The sequence below is a fragment of the Anabrus simplex genome, chromosome 5 (assembly GCF_040414725.1).
Source record: "Anabrus simplex isolate iqAnaSimp1 chromosome 5, ASM4041472v1, whole genome shotgun sequence".
In the NCBI taxonomy this organism is placed as follows: domain Eukaryota; kingdom Metazoa; phylum Arthropoda; class Insecta; order Orthoptera; family Tettigoniidae; genus Anabrus; species Anabrus simplex.
The window spans coordinates 154,544,961-154,563,629 of record NC_090269.1 but is presented as its reverse complement, the minus strand read 5'-3'; the positions used below and the strand labels follow the sequence as shown (position 1 = coordinate 154,563,629).

The 18,669-nt window shown below is 37.1% G+C and overlaps 1 protein-coding gene across 2 annotated transcripts in view; it reads left to right on the top strand.

Annotated features, from left to right (window-relative positions):
- LOC136874724 (gastrula zinc finger protein XlCGF8.2DB) overlaps window positions 1-18,325 on the top strand; it is a 56,501-nt gene extending 38,176 nt beyond the window's left edge. For both annotated transcript variants that reach the window (XM_067148387.2, XM_067148385.2), the window contains exons 5-7: window positions 10,684-10,779; window positions 12,945-13,027; window positions 17,436-18,325. In XM_067148387.2, coding sequence (XP_067004488.2) covers window positions 10,684-10,779; window positions 12,945-13,027; window positions 17,436-17,823 — 567 coding nt within the window. In that variant the 3' untranslated portion in view covers window positions 17,824-18,325. The remainder of the gene's footprint in view (window positions 1-10,683; window positions 10,780-12,944; window positions 13,028-17,435) is intronic.
- The last annotated feature ends 344 nt before the right edge of the window (window positions 18,326-18,669 follow it).

Sequence of the window (18,669 nt, the reverse complement as noted above, 5' to 3'; positions counted from 1 at the left end):
TTGACAGCTGTCATCCGCCATCTTTAAACCACAGATCACTGTGCTGCCCTCTTTATCACAGTAGCTACAAATTCGTCACCTATCATCGGCAGTGCTGCCATCTTGGCGGGTCTAAACCTTAGTGCTACCAACTTAACCTCACTAGCGCGAGATAAACAAATCCACGTGCTTTTTTGACAGCTGACATCCACCATCTTTAATCGAGAGAGCACCGTGCTGCCCTCATGCGGGTAATTTCGTCAGCTGTCATCCGCCATCTTTAATGAACAGAGCACCGTGCTGCCCTCATGCGGGACAATTTCGCTAACTGTCATCCGCCATCTTTAATGAACAGAGCACCGTGCTGCCCTCATGCGGGACAATTTCGCTAGCTGTCATCCGCCATCTTTAATGAACAGAGCACCGTGCTGGCCTCATGGAGGGCAATTTCGTTAGCTGTCATCCACCATCTTTTAATGAACAGAGCACCGTGCTGCCATCTTTAGTTGACATGTGGTGGCAGCAAGTTCTGCATCCACAATCTGAGAGCACCGTGACGTACTCTTCGTTGTGGCGGACAATTAAAGAAAGAACATGTCAAGGAATACCTTTGTTCTAAAAGAAAACAAGACTACGGTTCTGAACGGTTTGCGTAAGATAGCGATTGTTATAACCTCCTTTTCCCTGCTCTGTTAAGGCATAGCTTTATCGAACATACAACGCGATCTTACACATAAGACAGCATGCATAACACGTACCTGCATGTTTAGACTTGAACACATAATACTGCTTATAGTTCGACGTTGTTGAACACTGCATTGCATGACTAGAATCGAGCACTGTTTAGAAAGAAAAAAAATTATCTTCTCAGCATACTTACTAAGCTGCTCTGTTTCCTCTATCAAGCTACATCTCTGTCGAACATGCATTGCAAAAGCAAGAGTATTGCAAGTTTAGACTTGAACACATACTACCGTTTATAGTTCGATGTTGTTGAACACTGCATTGCAATCAAACACTGTTTAGAAAAAGAAAAAAGAATTCTCTTCTCAACATGAGCTAGACAATAACATACGAATCTGCTCAACACCTTTTTTCTTGCTTTTCTTCTTTGAGTAATAAACGAAAATCTATCTTGCAAATAAGGAGCGGGAAGAAGGTAATACCTAATCTAAAATAAAAGAATATGCCAATTCTACAATATTTATTTACATCTTGTATGTACAAGTTTTTTCTCGAATCATTTTACCGTAGTGATGTTTGCGTACTTCTCGACGCAATTCTTGTATGTACAAGTTTAAACTTGCCGTACTACGCTCTCAGCGAACCTCTCCCTACAATATGTACAGTGAATTGTGATGTAAGACAGCGTAATGTAAGTACACACATCTAGCATAATGTTTACACACATCTGCTTTATGTAAAGTAGTACCTATCAATACCACTATGCCCCCAGGCTAGAGTGTTGGTAGAATTTGGAATGACAAACCGCTTGCAATCATCATTATTAAGGGCTACCTTACTAATTAAATGAGTGTACAACTGGTGCTTCTTGCTTCTAATGACAGACATTTGCTTATGCAAAACAGATGGATTACTTTTAATGCAATTGTTATAATTTTCAAAACGTAGCTGATTCTGAACGACATTCTTTTTAAACCCCTTCAATCTCTTTATTTGTAATTCATTTAAGAGTTTTATGCAATATGACTTGGATTTAGTACCTACAAATGAATCGATAATATTCCCAGCACATTCATCTTTCATTTTACCTAGAACCTTTTTGTTCACTAGCGGTAGATGATATTGATTATTTGCAGGATAGTTACTTGTATCAAACCTACCCAAGTCTGGCTTTATATCATTGTAATAGTCATCAGTTTTGATTTGATAAATAAACGAATCGGTATCTGTGAAGAGCAATTGCACATTATGCGCGTACTTCTTCATCATATAATCGTAATGGAATTCATACATGAGTGTTTTAGCCAATTCAAGTACTGCGAAGCCGACGTAGGTAGGTTTGTCATACTTAACCTTAACACGATTCATCTGTATAATAACTAAATTCTCATGTATGATGGTGCAGCTGTGGAAATTTGGTTTACTTATTAAATAGTTAGCACCATACCTTTTCTTAATATTTTCCCAGTTTGTAATCAATTTTACATCAACGCGTTTGTCAACATTTTCCATAGTCTTACCAAACACACTGTTATTCATGGGCTTGTAGAAATCTTTTTCAAACTCGTTAACCGCATTCGTTCTTAAATTATTGTTCAGATCGATATATGGCTTTAGCCACGGTGACTGATTAAATTCTAGTACGCGATGAATTTTGGATAACTTCAAACCATGCTGCAAACACTGTTTTAAATTTCGGTAATGAATGATATACTTAGATTTGTCACACAAATTAGCAATTAGCATTTTCGTCGTTGATGCGATGTACGGGCACTTCACATTTTCAGGGCAGAAAGGTAAGTCATTATGAGAAGTGTGTAACTCTTTAGGATACTGTAAGTCAACTTCGAGGAAATATCCTTTATCAGCTTCATCGCCTAGGGCGTGCAGCTGTAAAGCATCAATTTCGCACTGCGTTAGCCAGCGGAAACCACTCACGGGTAGATGCTGACTCATCGCCCACCCATACTGATTATTAGCATCGAGATAAACGATATACTGAGATTCCTGACTAGAATCGAAACTCGGCATGTACTTATTATTTGCCTTGGAATACCGCACGCTGCACTGACTTAGACCGCCTCGAATAGATGATTTTATAAAGTGCACCATATCAATATCAGTTAGCAGTTCCAAATTCACCTGCATGTATTTTAACATCGCATCCCAACTTAACCCAAGTGCAGTAAAATACTGACATGGGTCAAGGCTGTAGGTTTTCTTGCAAACACAGCGAAAATTTTCAAAAACATCAGCTAACATAAGTACATCCGTCTTTAAATATAAATCGGAGTATTCACCCAGCGTTTGAATGTGGAACTGCTCCCAGATATGTTGTGCATGTAAATAGTCATCATCACTAATATCTGCTGAATTCAGCGAGCTGTAAAAGGATTGTTTCGATGGTAAGGCACGTTCTTCGAGGCGTTCTAAGCAGTCAAGATATTCATAACAAAAAACACCCTTACGCCGAAGTAAATTAAACCGCTCTTCTTCGGGAAAAACGCGTCGTATTTCCGTAAATTGTTCTGGCTGTAAATGACCAGAAAGTTTATCGAGGCTACAGACTTTGCAAACGCAATGTACCGCTCTTTATTCTGAGGGATTATATCTACTTTTTCATCTGAGGCTCCAAATTGTGAAATGATGAAATGAGAGTCGTAACCAGATAAGTTATGAAAAATTACAGGGATAAATTTAGGAACTCTATACTTAATATTACAGCTATAATGAGCGGCACATCTGTAGAAACCAGTTAAATGATCATGATCAAAAACTTTAGGGTCATTTTCGGAAAATTCCCCATCACAAATGCTACACTTTGTAGCACGTTCATGATCATTTAACTGAATTTCGGTGAGTGGCTTCATAGGGATATTACTATTTAGAATACGACCAAGACGAACTGCATCACTTTCAAGTCTTTCTAAAAATACTTTAGCAGCATCATGTCCTCGATGCAGCTCTAACTTGTTAAGCGTACTATCATAACTACACTTGATGTAATACGCGAAGCTATACGGGACATGCATGTGCGTAGTATTAGTGAAAGAGTTGTCAGGATTAGGTGAGCATGTGTTGCATGGCGTGAGGATGGCTTCAAAGTCTGCATAAATCACGAACGGTACCCACATCTGCTTGTGAAAATTTGTAAATTTTAAAACATTATTGCCCGTAGTAGGTATCTCTGTACGTACATGATTGCAGTCATTCTTGGAATGCTTCGTTAACTGATCTTCACTTCTAAAATACTGCAAGCATCTATCACATAGCCACTTTTTACCATCATGTTTTGACAACTGACTACCAACAAGTCTACTCAGATTTTTAATTCAGCAAAAGTGGCTATTTTCACTGTTTTCAATATAGAGTAAGTTAACATGAGTACTCTTCTTATGAAATGTATAATACAGAGGACCTACTACAGACTTTTTCTCTACACCATACACATTAATGCTAATGTTATTTAGTTCCTCAAAGCGCTTAATATCCTTTATCTGCACAGGAAATTCTATACTATCGAAGTTTAGCTGCGTTGAATAGTGTGGATACGATGATGTTCTATTCGCTACATTCCGTTTCACAGGATTTAAAGCCGACATCACCGCCCATGCAAAACATGCCTCGTCATTGTTTTGGATGTTTACAACAGCTTCTTTTCGCTGAATCCATGTCGGCAGCTCGATGTACGATGAACCTCGCATGGGATTGTACTTATTGATGTTAACTTCTAGATACATTATTTCAACTAAAGCCCACCCTGATTCCTTTTCCTGAAATTCCTCGCTCTTAGTTGAAATAATGTTAGAGACATCCCTAAGTACATCACCAAAATTAGTCGACTCACTAATGACAAAATTCTTCGTATTAAATGATTTAATGTTCGTTATTTCGGATTCATCCGTGCTTTTAATGTACAAGGCGAAAAGTTCAAAATTAACTTTAAATAAATTATGATTGGACAAAGATTTAGCAAGAAGCTGTTGTACATCCGGTTGAACACAATTTAAAAAGTTTGAAGTGCTCTGAAACTTTTGACTGGGGCGAATTCTGTAACTAGAAATCCTACTTTTAAATGCTGTATTAATTTCCTCGATGTTTACGTTACTACCACTTCTACACGCATTATTTTTATGTGCATTACTCCGTAAGTGCCCCTGAAAATGTGAAGATGGTACATCAGTGTTACAGTGCTCGCAGTGAATAGTTTGAAGTTCATTTTTCCTAGTTTTTTTACTACTAGTACTTTCTACAGCTACATCAGTAGCTGCACGCTTTTTCCCTACTACTACCTGAGGGCAAGTAGATATTTGATGTACCTCTACTAGGTATTGCTCTACATTAGCGAAATACACCCCACAAACTTCACATAAAGCGGATGTTATGCTAGGATGTTTTACTTTTTTATGCCGCGTAAGAGTATCTACCCTCGTAAACGTCGCCTCACACTGCTCGCAGGTGAACGTAGTAGACGCTTCTCCATGTTTCATTTTTAAATGTCGTGTAAGAGCATCTCGTCTTGTAAACGTTACATTGCATTCCTCACAGCAGGGGAACATCTAAAAAGAGAACAACCAATAGAGATTAGGTGAAAGTTACGATGTTCGGAAGAAACCAAGTTTCAACGTATAGAGGTCGGACATGGCTCTGAGTTTGAAATTATAAAATTAACCTCGTCTATAGCATGAGTATTGAAGAGAACGACTATTTATCAATACACTAAAGTTACGATGTTTTTTAGAAGAAACCAATTTTCAGCCTGTTGAGGTCAGACATAGCTATGTGTGTGTTTGAAATTATAAAATTATCCTCGTCTATAGCATGAGGATTGAAGAGAACACTATTTATGATTAGCTTAAAGTTACGATGTTCGGAAGAAACCAAGTTTCAGCCTGTTGAGGTCGGACATTGCTGTGAGTTTGAAATTATAAGATTAACCTCGTCTATAGCATGAGGATTGAAGAGAACGACTATTTATCAATAGACTAACGTTACGATGTTTTAGAAGAAACCAAGTTTCAGCCAGTTGAGGTCAGACATGGCTATGTGTGTGTTTGAAATTATAAAATTAACCTCGTCTATAGCATGAGTATTGAAGAGAACAACTATTTATGATTAGCTTAATGTTATGATGTTCGGAAGAAACCAAGTTTCAGCCTGTTGAGGTCAGACATTGCTGTGAGTTTAAAATTATAAGATTAACCTCGTCTATAGCATGAGGATTGAAGAGAACGACTATTTATCAATAGACTAAAGTTACGATGTTTTAGAAGAAACCAAGTTTCAGCCTGTTGAGGTCAGACATGGCTATGTGTGTGTTTGAAATTATAAAATTAACCTCGTCTATAGCATGAGGATTGAAGAGAACAACTATTTATGATTAGCTTAAAGTTATGATGTTCGGAAGAAACCAAGTTTCAGCCTGTTGAAGTCAGACATTGCTGTGAGTTTGAAATTATAAGATTAACCTCGTCTATAGCATGAGGATTGAAGAGAACAACTATTTATGATTAGCTTAAAGTTAACATGTTCGGAAGAAACCAAGTTTCAGCCTGTTGAGGTCAGACATTGCTCTGAGTTTGAAATTATAAAATTAACCTCGTCTATAGCATGAGGATTGAAGAGAACGACTATTTATCAATAGACTAAAGTTACGATGTTTTAGAAGAAACCAAGTTTCAGCCTGTTGAGGTCAGACATAGCTATGCGTGTGTTTGAAATTATAAAATTAACTTCGTCTATAGCATGAGGATTGAAGAGAACAACTATTTATGATTAGCTTAAAGTTAACATGTTCGGAAGAAACCAAGTTTCAGCCTGTTGAGGTCAGACATTGCTCTGAGTTTGAAATTATAAAATTAACCTCGTCTATAGCATGAGGATTGAAGAGGACGACTATTTATCAATAGACTAAAGTTACGATGTTTTAGAAGAAACCAAGTTTCAGCCTGTTGAGGTCAGACATTATCTGAGTTTGAAATTATAAAATTAACCTCGTCTATAGCATGAGGATTGAAGAGAACGACTATTTATCAATAGACTAAAGTTACGATGTTTTAGAAGAAACCAAGTTTCAGCCTGTTGAGGTCAGACATAGCTATGTGTGTTTGAAATTATAAAATTAACCTCGTCTATAGCACGAGGATTGAAGAGAATGACTATTTATCAATAGACTAAAGTTACGATGTTTTAGAAGAAACCAAGTTTCAGCCAGTTGAGGTCAGACATGGCTATGTGTGTGTTTGAAATTATAAAATTAACCTCGTCTATAGCATGAGAATTGAAGAGAACAACTATTTATGATTAGCTTAATGTTATGATGTTCGGAAGAAACCAAGTTTCAGCCTGTTGAGGTCTGACATTGCTGTGAGTTTAAAATTATAAGATTAACCTCGTCTATAGCATGAGGATTGAAGAGAACGACTATTTATCAATAGACTAAAGTTACGATGTTTTAGAAGAAACCAAGTTTCAGCCTGTTGAGGTCAGACATGGCTATGTGTGTGTTTGAAATTATAAAATTAACCTCGTCTATAGCATGAGGATTGAAGAGAACAACTATTTATGATTAGCTTAAAGTTATGATGTTCGGAAGAAACCAAGCTTCAGCCTGTTGAAGTCAGACATTGCTGTGAGTTTGAAATTATAAGATTAACCTCGTCTATAGCATGAGGATTGAAGAGAACAACTATTTATGATTAGCTTAAAGTTAACATGTTCGGAAGAAACCAAGTTTCAGCCTGTTGAGGTCAGACATTGCTCTGAGTTTGAAATTATAAAATTAACCTCGTCTATAGCATGAGGATTGAAGAGAACGACTATTTATCAATAGACTAAAGTTACGATGTTTTAGAAGAAACCAAGTTTCAGCCTGTTGAGGTCAGACATAGCTATGCATGTGTTTGAAATTATAAAATTAACTTCGTCTATAGCATGAGGATTGAAGAGAACAACTATTTATGATTAGCTTAAAGTTAACATGTTCGGAAGAAACCAAGTTTCAGCCTGTTGAGGTCAGACATTGCTCTGAGTTTGAAATTATAAAATTAACCTCGTCTATAGCATGAGGATTGAAGAGGACGACTATTTATCAATAGACTAAAGTTACGATGTTTTAGAAGAAACCAAGTTTCAGCCTGTTGAGGTCAGACATTATCTGAGTTTGAAATTATAATATTAACCTCGTCTATAGCATGAGGATTGAAGAGAACGACTATTTATCAATAGACTAAAGTTACGATGTTTTAGAAGAAACCAAGTTTCAGCCTGTTGAGGTCAGACATAGCTATGTGTGTTTGAAATTATAAAATTAACCTCGTCTATAGCACGAGGATTGAAGAGAATGACTATTTATCAATAGACTAAAGTTACGATGTTTTAGAAGAAACCAAGTTTCAGCCTGTTGAGGTCAGACATAGCTATGTGTGTGTTTGAAATTATAAAATTAACCTCGTCTATAGCATGAGGATTGAAGAGAACGACTATTTATCAATAGACTAAAGTTACGATGTTTTAGAAGAAACCAAGTTTCAGCCTCTTGAGGTCAGACATAGCTATGTGTGTTTGAAATTATAAAATTAACCTCGTCTATAGCATGAGGATTGAGAGGACGACTATTTATGATTAGCTTAAAGTTAAGATGTTCGGAAGAAACCAAGTTTCAACGTATAGAGGTCAGACATACCTTAAAATCTTCGCGCTGCAAACTGTTACTCGGATGAATAAAATGCGTGCGTTCAAGCTTGAACTCGAACGATAATATTCTGGTCGTACCTAAAAAGAAAAGAACAAACGTATATGAATGTAGTGTAGGGTGCATCAGCTAACCTAGCTATCTTTACAACTCAAAGTTCGAAAACATACCTTAAAAATGCACGTGCTGCAGACTGTTACTCGGATGAATAAAATGCGTACTATCAAGCCTGTAACTCGAATGATAATATTCTAGTTGTTCCTAGAAAGAAAAGAACAAACATATATGAATGTAGATGTCTATTACCTAGCGTAGAAGTTGCTTTGCAAAGAGTAACTAACAGTTCTGGCTTACCTTAAGATAAAGGCTGAAGAATAATATTCACAGCAGACAGTACTTAGACGGGAGATGTGCACGTAATAAACGCATACAGAGAACTGTGAGCGCTTCACGCAGACTGCAGTGAGTAAATATGCTCCTTGTTACCAAACGGATATCAGGAATTGCAGACGTTTGCGGTACAGTCGGAATGAAATGTTTATGCAACAAGAGCTCTCCTGAGTGCCTTACGCTGAGTTCTGCAGGCTGACGTATTTAAGCCTGGATCGAACCTGCTGTTGCTGCCGAGGTGTTAGAATTTTAGAGTTCTGCAGTGGATCGAGCCTTGGAAGTTAGCACGCGATCCTCGACTTCTGGACTTAAACGGGAAGGTACTAACACGATGTAGCAGTCATCTGCTGCTGTAGTTGACTATGGTCGAACACCTCCTCGCCTTCGGGCAGCAGTTCGAAATGCTCTCCATGTACGTGAAACAGCGCTGTGAGCAATACCAAACTCCTGAGCTACACTCGTCACACTTCGCTCTTCTTCCAGTTTCCCGATATTTCTTCCCCATGTGATATCATCCGAATGATGTCTCCAGGCCATATAATGTATAACACCACCACAGTGCACCATAACACCTCGCTGATTGACTCACATAGTCTTGTCCCATTGCTTCAACTGACTCGTTTTCTGGGACCAGTCTCATTCGGTGCCATAGTCGCGCTGACTTTACACCAGGTCCCTTTGCTTATGTGCGAGACCTCTGGCAACATGTTACTGCATTTCAATTCATTTCCACTGAGCAGTTGATATGTTCTGTTGCTTCTTATCTTGTCCTTATGTTTTGCACAGCAGCGTACTTGTACTGTCGGTATCAATATTACACAGCCAGTTTTTAGGCCTGGGTGTAGAGAGCCTTCATGTTACCTAGAGGGTCTGGGTTTGGTTACTGCCCTCTTATGTATTGTTTTACCTGAATCAGAGATCTGATTTGACATTTAATTGGCCTACATGAGAAGTTATCTGATGGGAAGGTAGGAGCGCAGGTCCAAGAAGCGAAGTATATTGGCCTGAAGGTTGAACTGCATCACCGTACAATCTGCTAGCCGCAGGCTGAACAGCAGTTACTTCCATGGTTACAGCGTCATGCCATTTTTCTTCGTTTGATGTACATTTCTGCTTCTGACATTTAGGTCACTGTTTTCGTCTATTAAGCTTGTTTGGCGTATATATTTCAGGCGGTCCAAGGGAGTTGGGAACATGATTTGGATCACATAGCTGTCAGCTTGCTTTTTAGAGACAGTGGGTTTTAACCCCTCTGTCGGCAGCCTTGGAGCTGGTTTTCTGTGGTTTCTCATTCCCAAACCTTAATTAGGTCTGTGGTCGCTTCTTGCCAGTCCCATTCCTTTCCTATATCATCATCACTAGAAGAAATGCCTGTATTGATGTGATGTAACAAAGTAGTACAAAAGAATTTCTGTTTTCATGACAAACTAATGTGCAGAAAAGGAAAATAATGGATATGTAACTTTCTCCTCATTTCATGAATATATCTCCTTGATGACACGTAGCCTCTCTATGACAGGTGATTGTATACATCTGTGGAGGATACAACCAGTCTTATAGCTGGGAAAATAACATACGACAGCTGAAATGGTTCATGATGAGCTGTACTTGCCAGTGTAAGGTAAACTTTGGTTGTCTGAATTTTGATGAATTACTTTGTTTAGAATGCGCAAAACAATTATCACTATTTCTGTACATTTCTAATCATGTCTCTGTAATATTTTAAGAGTTTTATGTGTGATATAATTGTTCCACAGTGAAAAGTATCCCAGAGCATTCAAGTAGGATGCTTTTTGCTGTGTGTAGAAATTTTCCCTAAACATATGTAAAATTATGAAATGAAATAGTGGTAGTTTCCGATAATCATGTTCATTTGTTGGCTACTGTAGTGGCAAATATGTGTGAATAATGTGCCTAATATATTTTTTTTGCTACAGGAAAACTTTGAACTTGTATCAGAAATGATCTCTCTGAAACAAGAAACCAAATCAGAGTTAACAGAGCCAGGGACAACACAGGGAAACTCGTTCAAGGTAATATATACAATTTGATAAGCCAGTGTCTGATAATGAAAATAGGAAGCAAATGTTTGAAGAGATTTCACTGGGCAGAAATTTCATTTCAGTGCATACGATTTGAAGGCTCCACAGGAAATATACATTTTTTTAAAGTTGGACAGTTTTTTCTAAGAAGTTCCAAGGAGTCATATTAGGTATCATGTGACAATTCATACAGTTTCAGAGACCTCTACTACATATCATGTAGGAGCTTGCATCATTGCTACTAATACTAAATTTCTGTGAATTATTATTGTTTTGTTACTGTTATCACTGCTGTGTGGAATAATGAGAGAAAGCTATTGAACTAATATCAGTGAGTGATCGCTTATTGTAAAACATTAATAAAATTTTGAAAAGAACTCAAATAGTGGCAAGTAATGAATTATCATGGTCATTTGTGAGTAGATTGGCAAATGTGTGCATTGAGCATGTCTAATATATATTCTTTTCCACTCAAAGATTTTGATGTTGTATCAGAAATGATATTTTGAAAGCAAGAAGCCAAGTCGGACATAAAAGAGCCAGTACCAACACATGAAATTGCATTTGAGGTAATGTACATATTTTGATAAGTCATTGACTGGTAATGGTGAGGAATTGGCTGAACAGGTTCCAGTGGATGAATACTAATTTCAATGCATACAAACAGAATGTTTTAGCAAAACTGTGATTTTTTAAATGAGATTGCCGGTATTTTACATCATTTTCATAAGCTCATTGGACAAAAAATTAGTCACACCTGGAGAAATTATTACAAGTATCATTTAATACCATGTAACTCAGCCTCTGGATTTGGTCAGAAAGTGACTCCAAGAGTTTATGCAAGTATGTTGCATCCTGGTTAAGCCACTCACTGAGGATTTAATCATGCAATTCTACCTAATTGTGTGGATAATGATTTTAGTGTTTTACCTGTTGTTCCAACATGTCCCACAGATTTACAGTGGAGTTCAATTTAGATGAACTTACAGGCCAGTGAGATGTAATAGCGTGGGGGAGTGTTCATAGAGCCAGTCACATATGTGTCCAGCCTGATGAAATTTACTGTTGTCATCTTGCAAAGTTCTCATTATGAAGATGTTGACTGAAATATTTAAATGAACATGTTGTTTCATGTTGGTGTTTATCTCAGTGAGTGGGCCCAATCCATGACATGAAAAATCCTAAACACCGCAGACCCACCTGCGGCCTGAACCTTACCTTGCACACATCCAGAATGAAATGCTTTAGTTGGCTTTTGGTGCACTCGACAATGTGCATCATTGGAATACTTTACAGGCAAAAAATCTGATTCATCAGACCACATTACGTTCCACCAGTAAGCTACTGTTCTGATTCGATGATTTCTAGCCCATTATGTGGTTGTGTGAGCAATGGCCTTTTGCGAGGTGACCAACTATGAGTGTTCATTGCATGCAATATTCCCTTGCTAACAGGTTTGGTAGGACCTCCATTCACTCACCGTCAGCAATTTGTTTTGAAAGCAATTTTGATTCACAAACCTTGAAATGGGTCTCCGGTCCCTGTCAGTCAGGATCTCCTTCCAACTACAATTCTGTCATGTTTCTTGGCCATGTGTAGTACACCACAGCTTGTAGACATGTCAAACAGTCCCAGAGAAATGCTAACAAATCCAGCAACTTCACGCACCATATAGCCATGTGCACGGCCAAACACGATTGCCACTTTTTGCCACTGTGTCAGACCTTTACATCTATCCATGTTGACGTACACTGTCCGCTTTAGACATTAATATTTCACTGATTGCTACTGCCTTATTCTCACATAGAGGCAGTCTGCAGAAACCAATTTTAGAATAACTAAATTTGTAAATTACCTAAAGAGGAAAACATTGTCACAGAATTATATCTGACAAAGAAAACACTTAATTGAAAGGAATGACACACACAGCCCTTCAATGTACTTTTGAGTATTGGAGTTAAATATATTTCATAAATTCAATATATTTTTCTAAGCAGATATAATATTAACCTTATTTATTTATGTATAGGGGCTGATGACCTAGATATAAAGCTCCTTTAAACAACTAGCACCATCATCATCATCTATTTATGTATTTTTATTTTTGCTATGTCTCTACCCTATCTTAAATTTCTGTCCTTGTTTCTTACTTATAGAATTCTACAGATATTAAGGATGAAATAGTCTTAGAAGAACATACAGTCAAACAGCTGGTCCCGCACTTCAAAGAAGAAAACAAGTGAGTACAGCTTAGTTTTACACCCCTAATGCTATACAGCATTGAATATGTTTACCTATTAATTTGATGCCTTTGTGGAGCAGTGGTTGAGTTTCAGCCTCCGGATATTAACCTCTCCATCTCAAACCTGGCAGAGGTCATCAGATTATTGTAGAGTGGAAAAATGATCTGTTCAAATCTTAATGTCGGCAAATAATATATATCTGCCGAAACTTACCTAAATATATCTCCAGAAATTACTTCTCCATGTGAAAGATATGCAGAAACGCATCCCAAGGCAAAGCTGCTTTGAGATGAGGTTTTTAAGTATTAGGCAGGTTATGTTTGATTTTCACATGAAAATTAAACAATGCCTGTCTAATACTAAAACAACTCACGTGAAAAACAAACATAACTTGTCTAATACTCGAAAAAAACTTGTCTCAAAGCAGCTTCAACCAACACACTAACGTCTGTTTGCAACGGTTATATCAGATAATATTTTAGACCAATCAAGTTAATGAGGGTAACATCACAATATTCACCTTTTCTCTTAGCCAATCTTTCAGTGTCGGAATATAAACAAGTTCACCCTCACATTTTCAACCATTTTAGTCTATTAAAAACTTACGTTGACAACTGCCCCAGCAAATATATGCTGACTTTTACAACGAAGAGCATCCACTTCAGTTCCAGACATGTGCCGTTTTTAGAACTTTATATTGACACAAATTTTCTTTTAGACAAGATTTTGAATTACTTTACAATAATTTTAGCATGTGTTGTACATGTCATGTCCCAACAGCATATTTCATAACAACTATTTTTAAGTTAATATCCTAAGAAATCATATTTCAATTTTTACTAATTATAAAGTGTCCTTGTCCTCTAAACAATACTTGTTTTAAGATTAAACTAATGTGGCTGATGATGCCCAATATGAAGGGCGAAACATGTCCCCCTTAATATTTAGATTTTCTATGTCTAATTGACCACATAATGTAGTACTGATTGTATTAAGTAGGTGGAACAATAAATGAAATCTTTTTGTAGGTAAACTAAGTGAGACATACCACTTAGTCGAACAGCTCGTCTTCTTTTCCCAAGTCTTCCAAACCCAAACTTTGCAACATTTTTGTAACGCTACTCTTTTGTCGAAAATTACCCAAAACAAATCTAGGTGCTTTTCTTTTTTCTACTTAAATCAAGTAATCCTGGTGAGGGTCCCTTATACTGGAACCAAACTGTAGTTGGGGTCTTACCAGAGACTTATACGCCCTCTCCTGTACATCCTTACTACAACCCCTAAACACCCTCATAACCATGTGCAGAGATCTGTTACCTTTCCTTATTAATATAGGGATATATATATTTTTGCAGTATAAGGTAGCTTGACTCAACTGATAATTTAAAGAGCATGGATGGAAAGTTCTCATGGCAAATCCTAGGTAAAGTCAGCTAGGGCTTGGTACAGGAGAAGAGGTTCTATCTACAAAGAATGAAGATTTCTGTTAAAAAATAATTTATTCAACTTATTGGCAGATTGAAATTTATATCACTTTGGTGCTGTGAATTGCCGTCTCCCGAATCACCTTGTAGAATGGTTATCCAGGCAACCTCATACTTCTGGGTCCCGTCGTCTCCATGGAACCAAACTCGTTCTCCAAGATCCTCTCATCACCATGGAATTGGACTTATACTCCCAAGTCCTGTTCACCAGCATGGAGTCGAACCCGTACCTCGAACCTGAAGATATGGAAGTTCTTGAAGTTCCGCGGCGATCTAACATGGGTTAATCACTCGTGATTTAACTTATACGTCTATCCAAATTCGTACAATCCCCTGACATATTCAGATTTACTTGACTCCAAAGACTGACTTTAGTATTGATGTAGGCGTACAACACGAAGTTTGAAGTATACCAAAATTTCACTCGACAGTTGTAGAGAGAAAATACTAAATGCCACTTTAGGAATTGAAAATGCTTATAGCATTGATTTAAGGAATTAAGGAATAGATCACAGTTCATGGTTATTTACCACTGAATATAATGAAATATCATTCACTTGTGCACTGTTCGTGGTTACTTTCCACAATGAATAATGTTGTCGCATTTGACACAAAAAATGGCTATTCAAGAGTCTATCCACAAAACACTGCTAATAGTGATGAAATAATAAATTGTTAGTCACTCTTAACACAGAGAGTCTTTGGTAATAATAAAGTTAGAATTTTTTAATACAAGTATGTTTTCAAGTAGAGTTTCAATGGATTATTGCATACTTTAACAGTGCAGTCTGCACAGTTTAATGAACACAAAATAATCACTTCTTCAGTAACACTTGAGTAAAAAAGCTGACATTTGTATTATTACACTGAAATATTTAAAAAACTTTCAGTGACCACCTTTGTATAGCAATGAAATAAGTGAAACTTCACTGGGTTTCTAACCAAACACATGTTAAGGTAAACGCCATAGTTAAAGAGATAATGTTTCAGCATGTCACTTGGAAATAATTAACACATTTACAGCACTTGATCGTGTAGATTCTAAGTTCTACTATGTGTCACAATATTTCAAAGACTTAACAATTTCCCATATCCCCGTTTACACACGAGATATCAATTTCAGTTTACTTGCAAAATCTAAGTTCACTCGAACAGTATTTCTGACAGACTTCCAACAGCATTTTGTTCAGATGAACAATATCATGATGTTATGTGGTGAGCCTGACAAGTCAACAATGAATGTATTTCCACTGCCTAATTGCTTCGTATTTTATACGCTCGAGGCTTACACGTCATCAAATAGCGTGATTGTTTAGAAGTGGAATTACATGAAAATCTCTTGGTGGATTTTCTTGATATTTAATAGTGTAGACTTTCCTGTAATCTGCTACAGAATGACGTATCTGCCAAGACAATAGACCATTATTAAGGAATTTTTCAAAATATCTGAATCGAAGTTTTGAGAATATGTGACATTCCAGAACACTAGTTTATAGCATGTGGCAAGTTCTTGAGTTGGGCATGTAGTCTACCTTGCTCCTGCATCTACGTCGTTCACAGCTATTTGCTCTCATGCTGGCTCGTTATGCTAGACGATAACATATCGAGCTTGTAGTTCTTAGCACGCATGATAATTAAATGACATTCCTCTTAAACATACTCATTGTAGCGTGCGTTCCTGGTACTATATATATACACCTATATACTTACAATGATCCTCAAAAGGAACTTTCACCCCATAAATGCAAGAATTAAAACTGAGAGAAATTTTCCTCTTTGTGAAACTCACGATCTAACTTTTAACCCGGTTTATCATCATACCATTGCCCGCTGTTCCGGACAGTCCATTGATGGTGTATGGAGGCGAGACCACTCACAATGACAATCTCACCTTGCAATTTCCTTCCATTATGCCAAGTTTGACACTAACCTCTTTGCCATGCAACTTCAAATTTTTGAAATTTCACATTATCATTCAGACCCACGTGGAACACCTTGATGCATCGTGCAACTGTACTATACAGTTATGCATTCTTGCCACAGGCCCCACGATACCCTCAATAACATTCTGATGCATTTTTGCCATGGCTAACCTCTATATTAATCCACAAACGCTGATCAACTTTCGAGGACTTTCTTTAGTGGGGCAAAGTCGACACAGTTCAGTTGAAGACCACACAGCAACAACACTCCCACCTGGATGCCCATCACATGCACACTACGCATCGATGACAGTCACCTCACCGCTCCCATATCCTATTTTCGCATGTCCAATATAATGTGAGTGTATGGACTATGCTGTCACTATTTTATTTAAAGCCCTGGTATACTACTCACAACATTTTTATAATTTTCTGGTTCTTTTCTTCGTATTTAAAATTGTTATTAATACTACATATTAAACTAATATTACTAACATTCATTATTTTATAACGAACTAAATCATAAGGCCTTCTTAAATGAGTTAATATAGTTATGACTAGTTTTTACGTCAAGCAAGTTTACGACATTTTTCTGATCCCCTTGCGTCCAGAACAGCTGCTTCCGAAGTCGCTTCCAATTAAAACATCATAATATTTTGTAAAGAGTTTAGGAATTTGTTACAGTGGTCCTCACCAAAGTATTTCTGTATTGAATATGCTAATGAATAAGGTACACAACGTTTAGTACTTAATTTTCCTTCGCTGTCCATAAAGTTCCCTTGACTCCAGCTAATTAGTATGATATATAAATATAGCTCATCATTGCTAAGCTAGTATTTCCTTGGGTGTATATTTAAAAATTGTGAGTAAATGTGCAAATTTGTAAATTCTGAAGCAAAAGTAACATTTCTCGATTGGAGTGTTTAACTGTTTACTTCTGAAAATGCGATTGTCTTACATTTCCCTGAATTTGAGGTTATTCCTGTCTGTGTTTTCAGTGTGGAGAATTTTGCATTTAAGACATTGCATGGTGAAGAAAAGGAGCACTGCTGTACTTTGTGCAATATGATGTTCTCTCAAGAGTACCATCTAATGAGACACATTGAATCTCACTCTCAAATCCTGGTCTACGTATGTGATATATGCAATAAGGCGTTCCCTGATAGAAAGGCTCTGCAATGGCACATGGAAATCCATATAGGAGTTGGGCGATTTTGTTGTGAAAAATGCAATAGAAAGTTTGCAAGTAAGGCTGGCATCCAGAGACATTTGGTTACACATACATTAGAACGGCCATTCCAATGTCACCACTGCAATAAGGCGTTCAAGTACAAAAGTAGTATTGCAAAGCACATGTTAATTCATACTAGAGAAAATCCTTTTTAATGTCCAATATAGCGGTCTTAAAATGAAATATTTTCCGAACCCAGTTGCTTGTTCCCAATGGACACACGCCATACTGTTGTATGGAATGCGTTAATACGTTTACACACAGTATTTAGCCTTCGATCTGAAATGCTAATTTATACTGGACAGAGGCCGTTTCATAGTAGTGAATGCTATAGTACGTTTACTTAACAAAGCAGTTTCATAATGCACATGCTACTACATACTTGAGAGATTTTGTTCCGGTTTGAAGAAATCAACGGTACATTTCGATGGTGAAGTGATCTCCAAGGACATGTCGCAATTCATACTCAACAAAGACAAGAGGGTTAATGTTGTTCTTACTTCTGTAAATTCTCATCCCATTTGCTTGCAAAGACAGGAGAAAATGCATTCAACAAAATCGTCTCCAAAAACACATGGTAGTTCATAATGTAGAATGGCCGCTTCAAGGAAATAATATGGTGTCTAATCCTACTTTACTCTATAATTAAAATTTGAAAGCTTCTTATTATAAATATGGCTCTACATATATTCAAAATTCTATCTCTAAATTTAAAAATCCGTTTCGTACTATACTAATAATGTTTACTTTTCCCCTACGTTCTTCACTGTAAAGCAGAATAGATGTGAAAATTCTTCTAATCAATTTTACAGTTTGCCGCCTATATCCCCACCCATCCTACTTCAGCAGTGATTTTTGTCAGGGTCGCCATCCTTAATATTTTGATATAATTCTCGAAGAAGTCTGCGTAGATATTATAAACTTAGAATATATTCACTTTAGCAGCCTTGCAGTGAATGAATACATCAAGGGGTTTTGGGTATTCGTGCTTTTATTGGCTC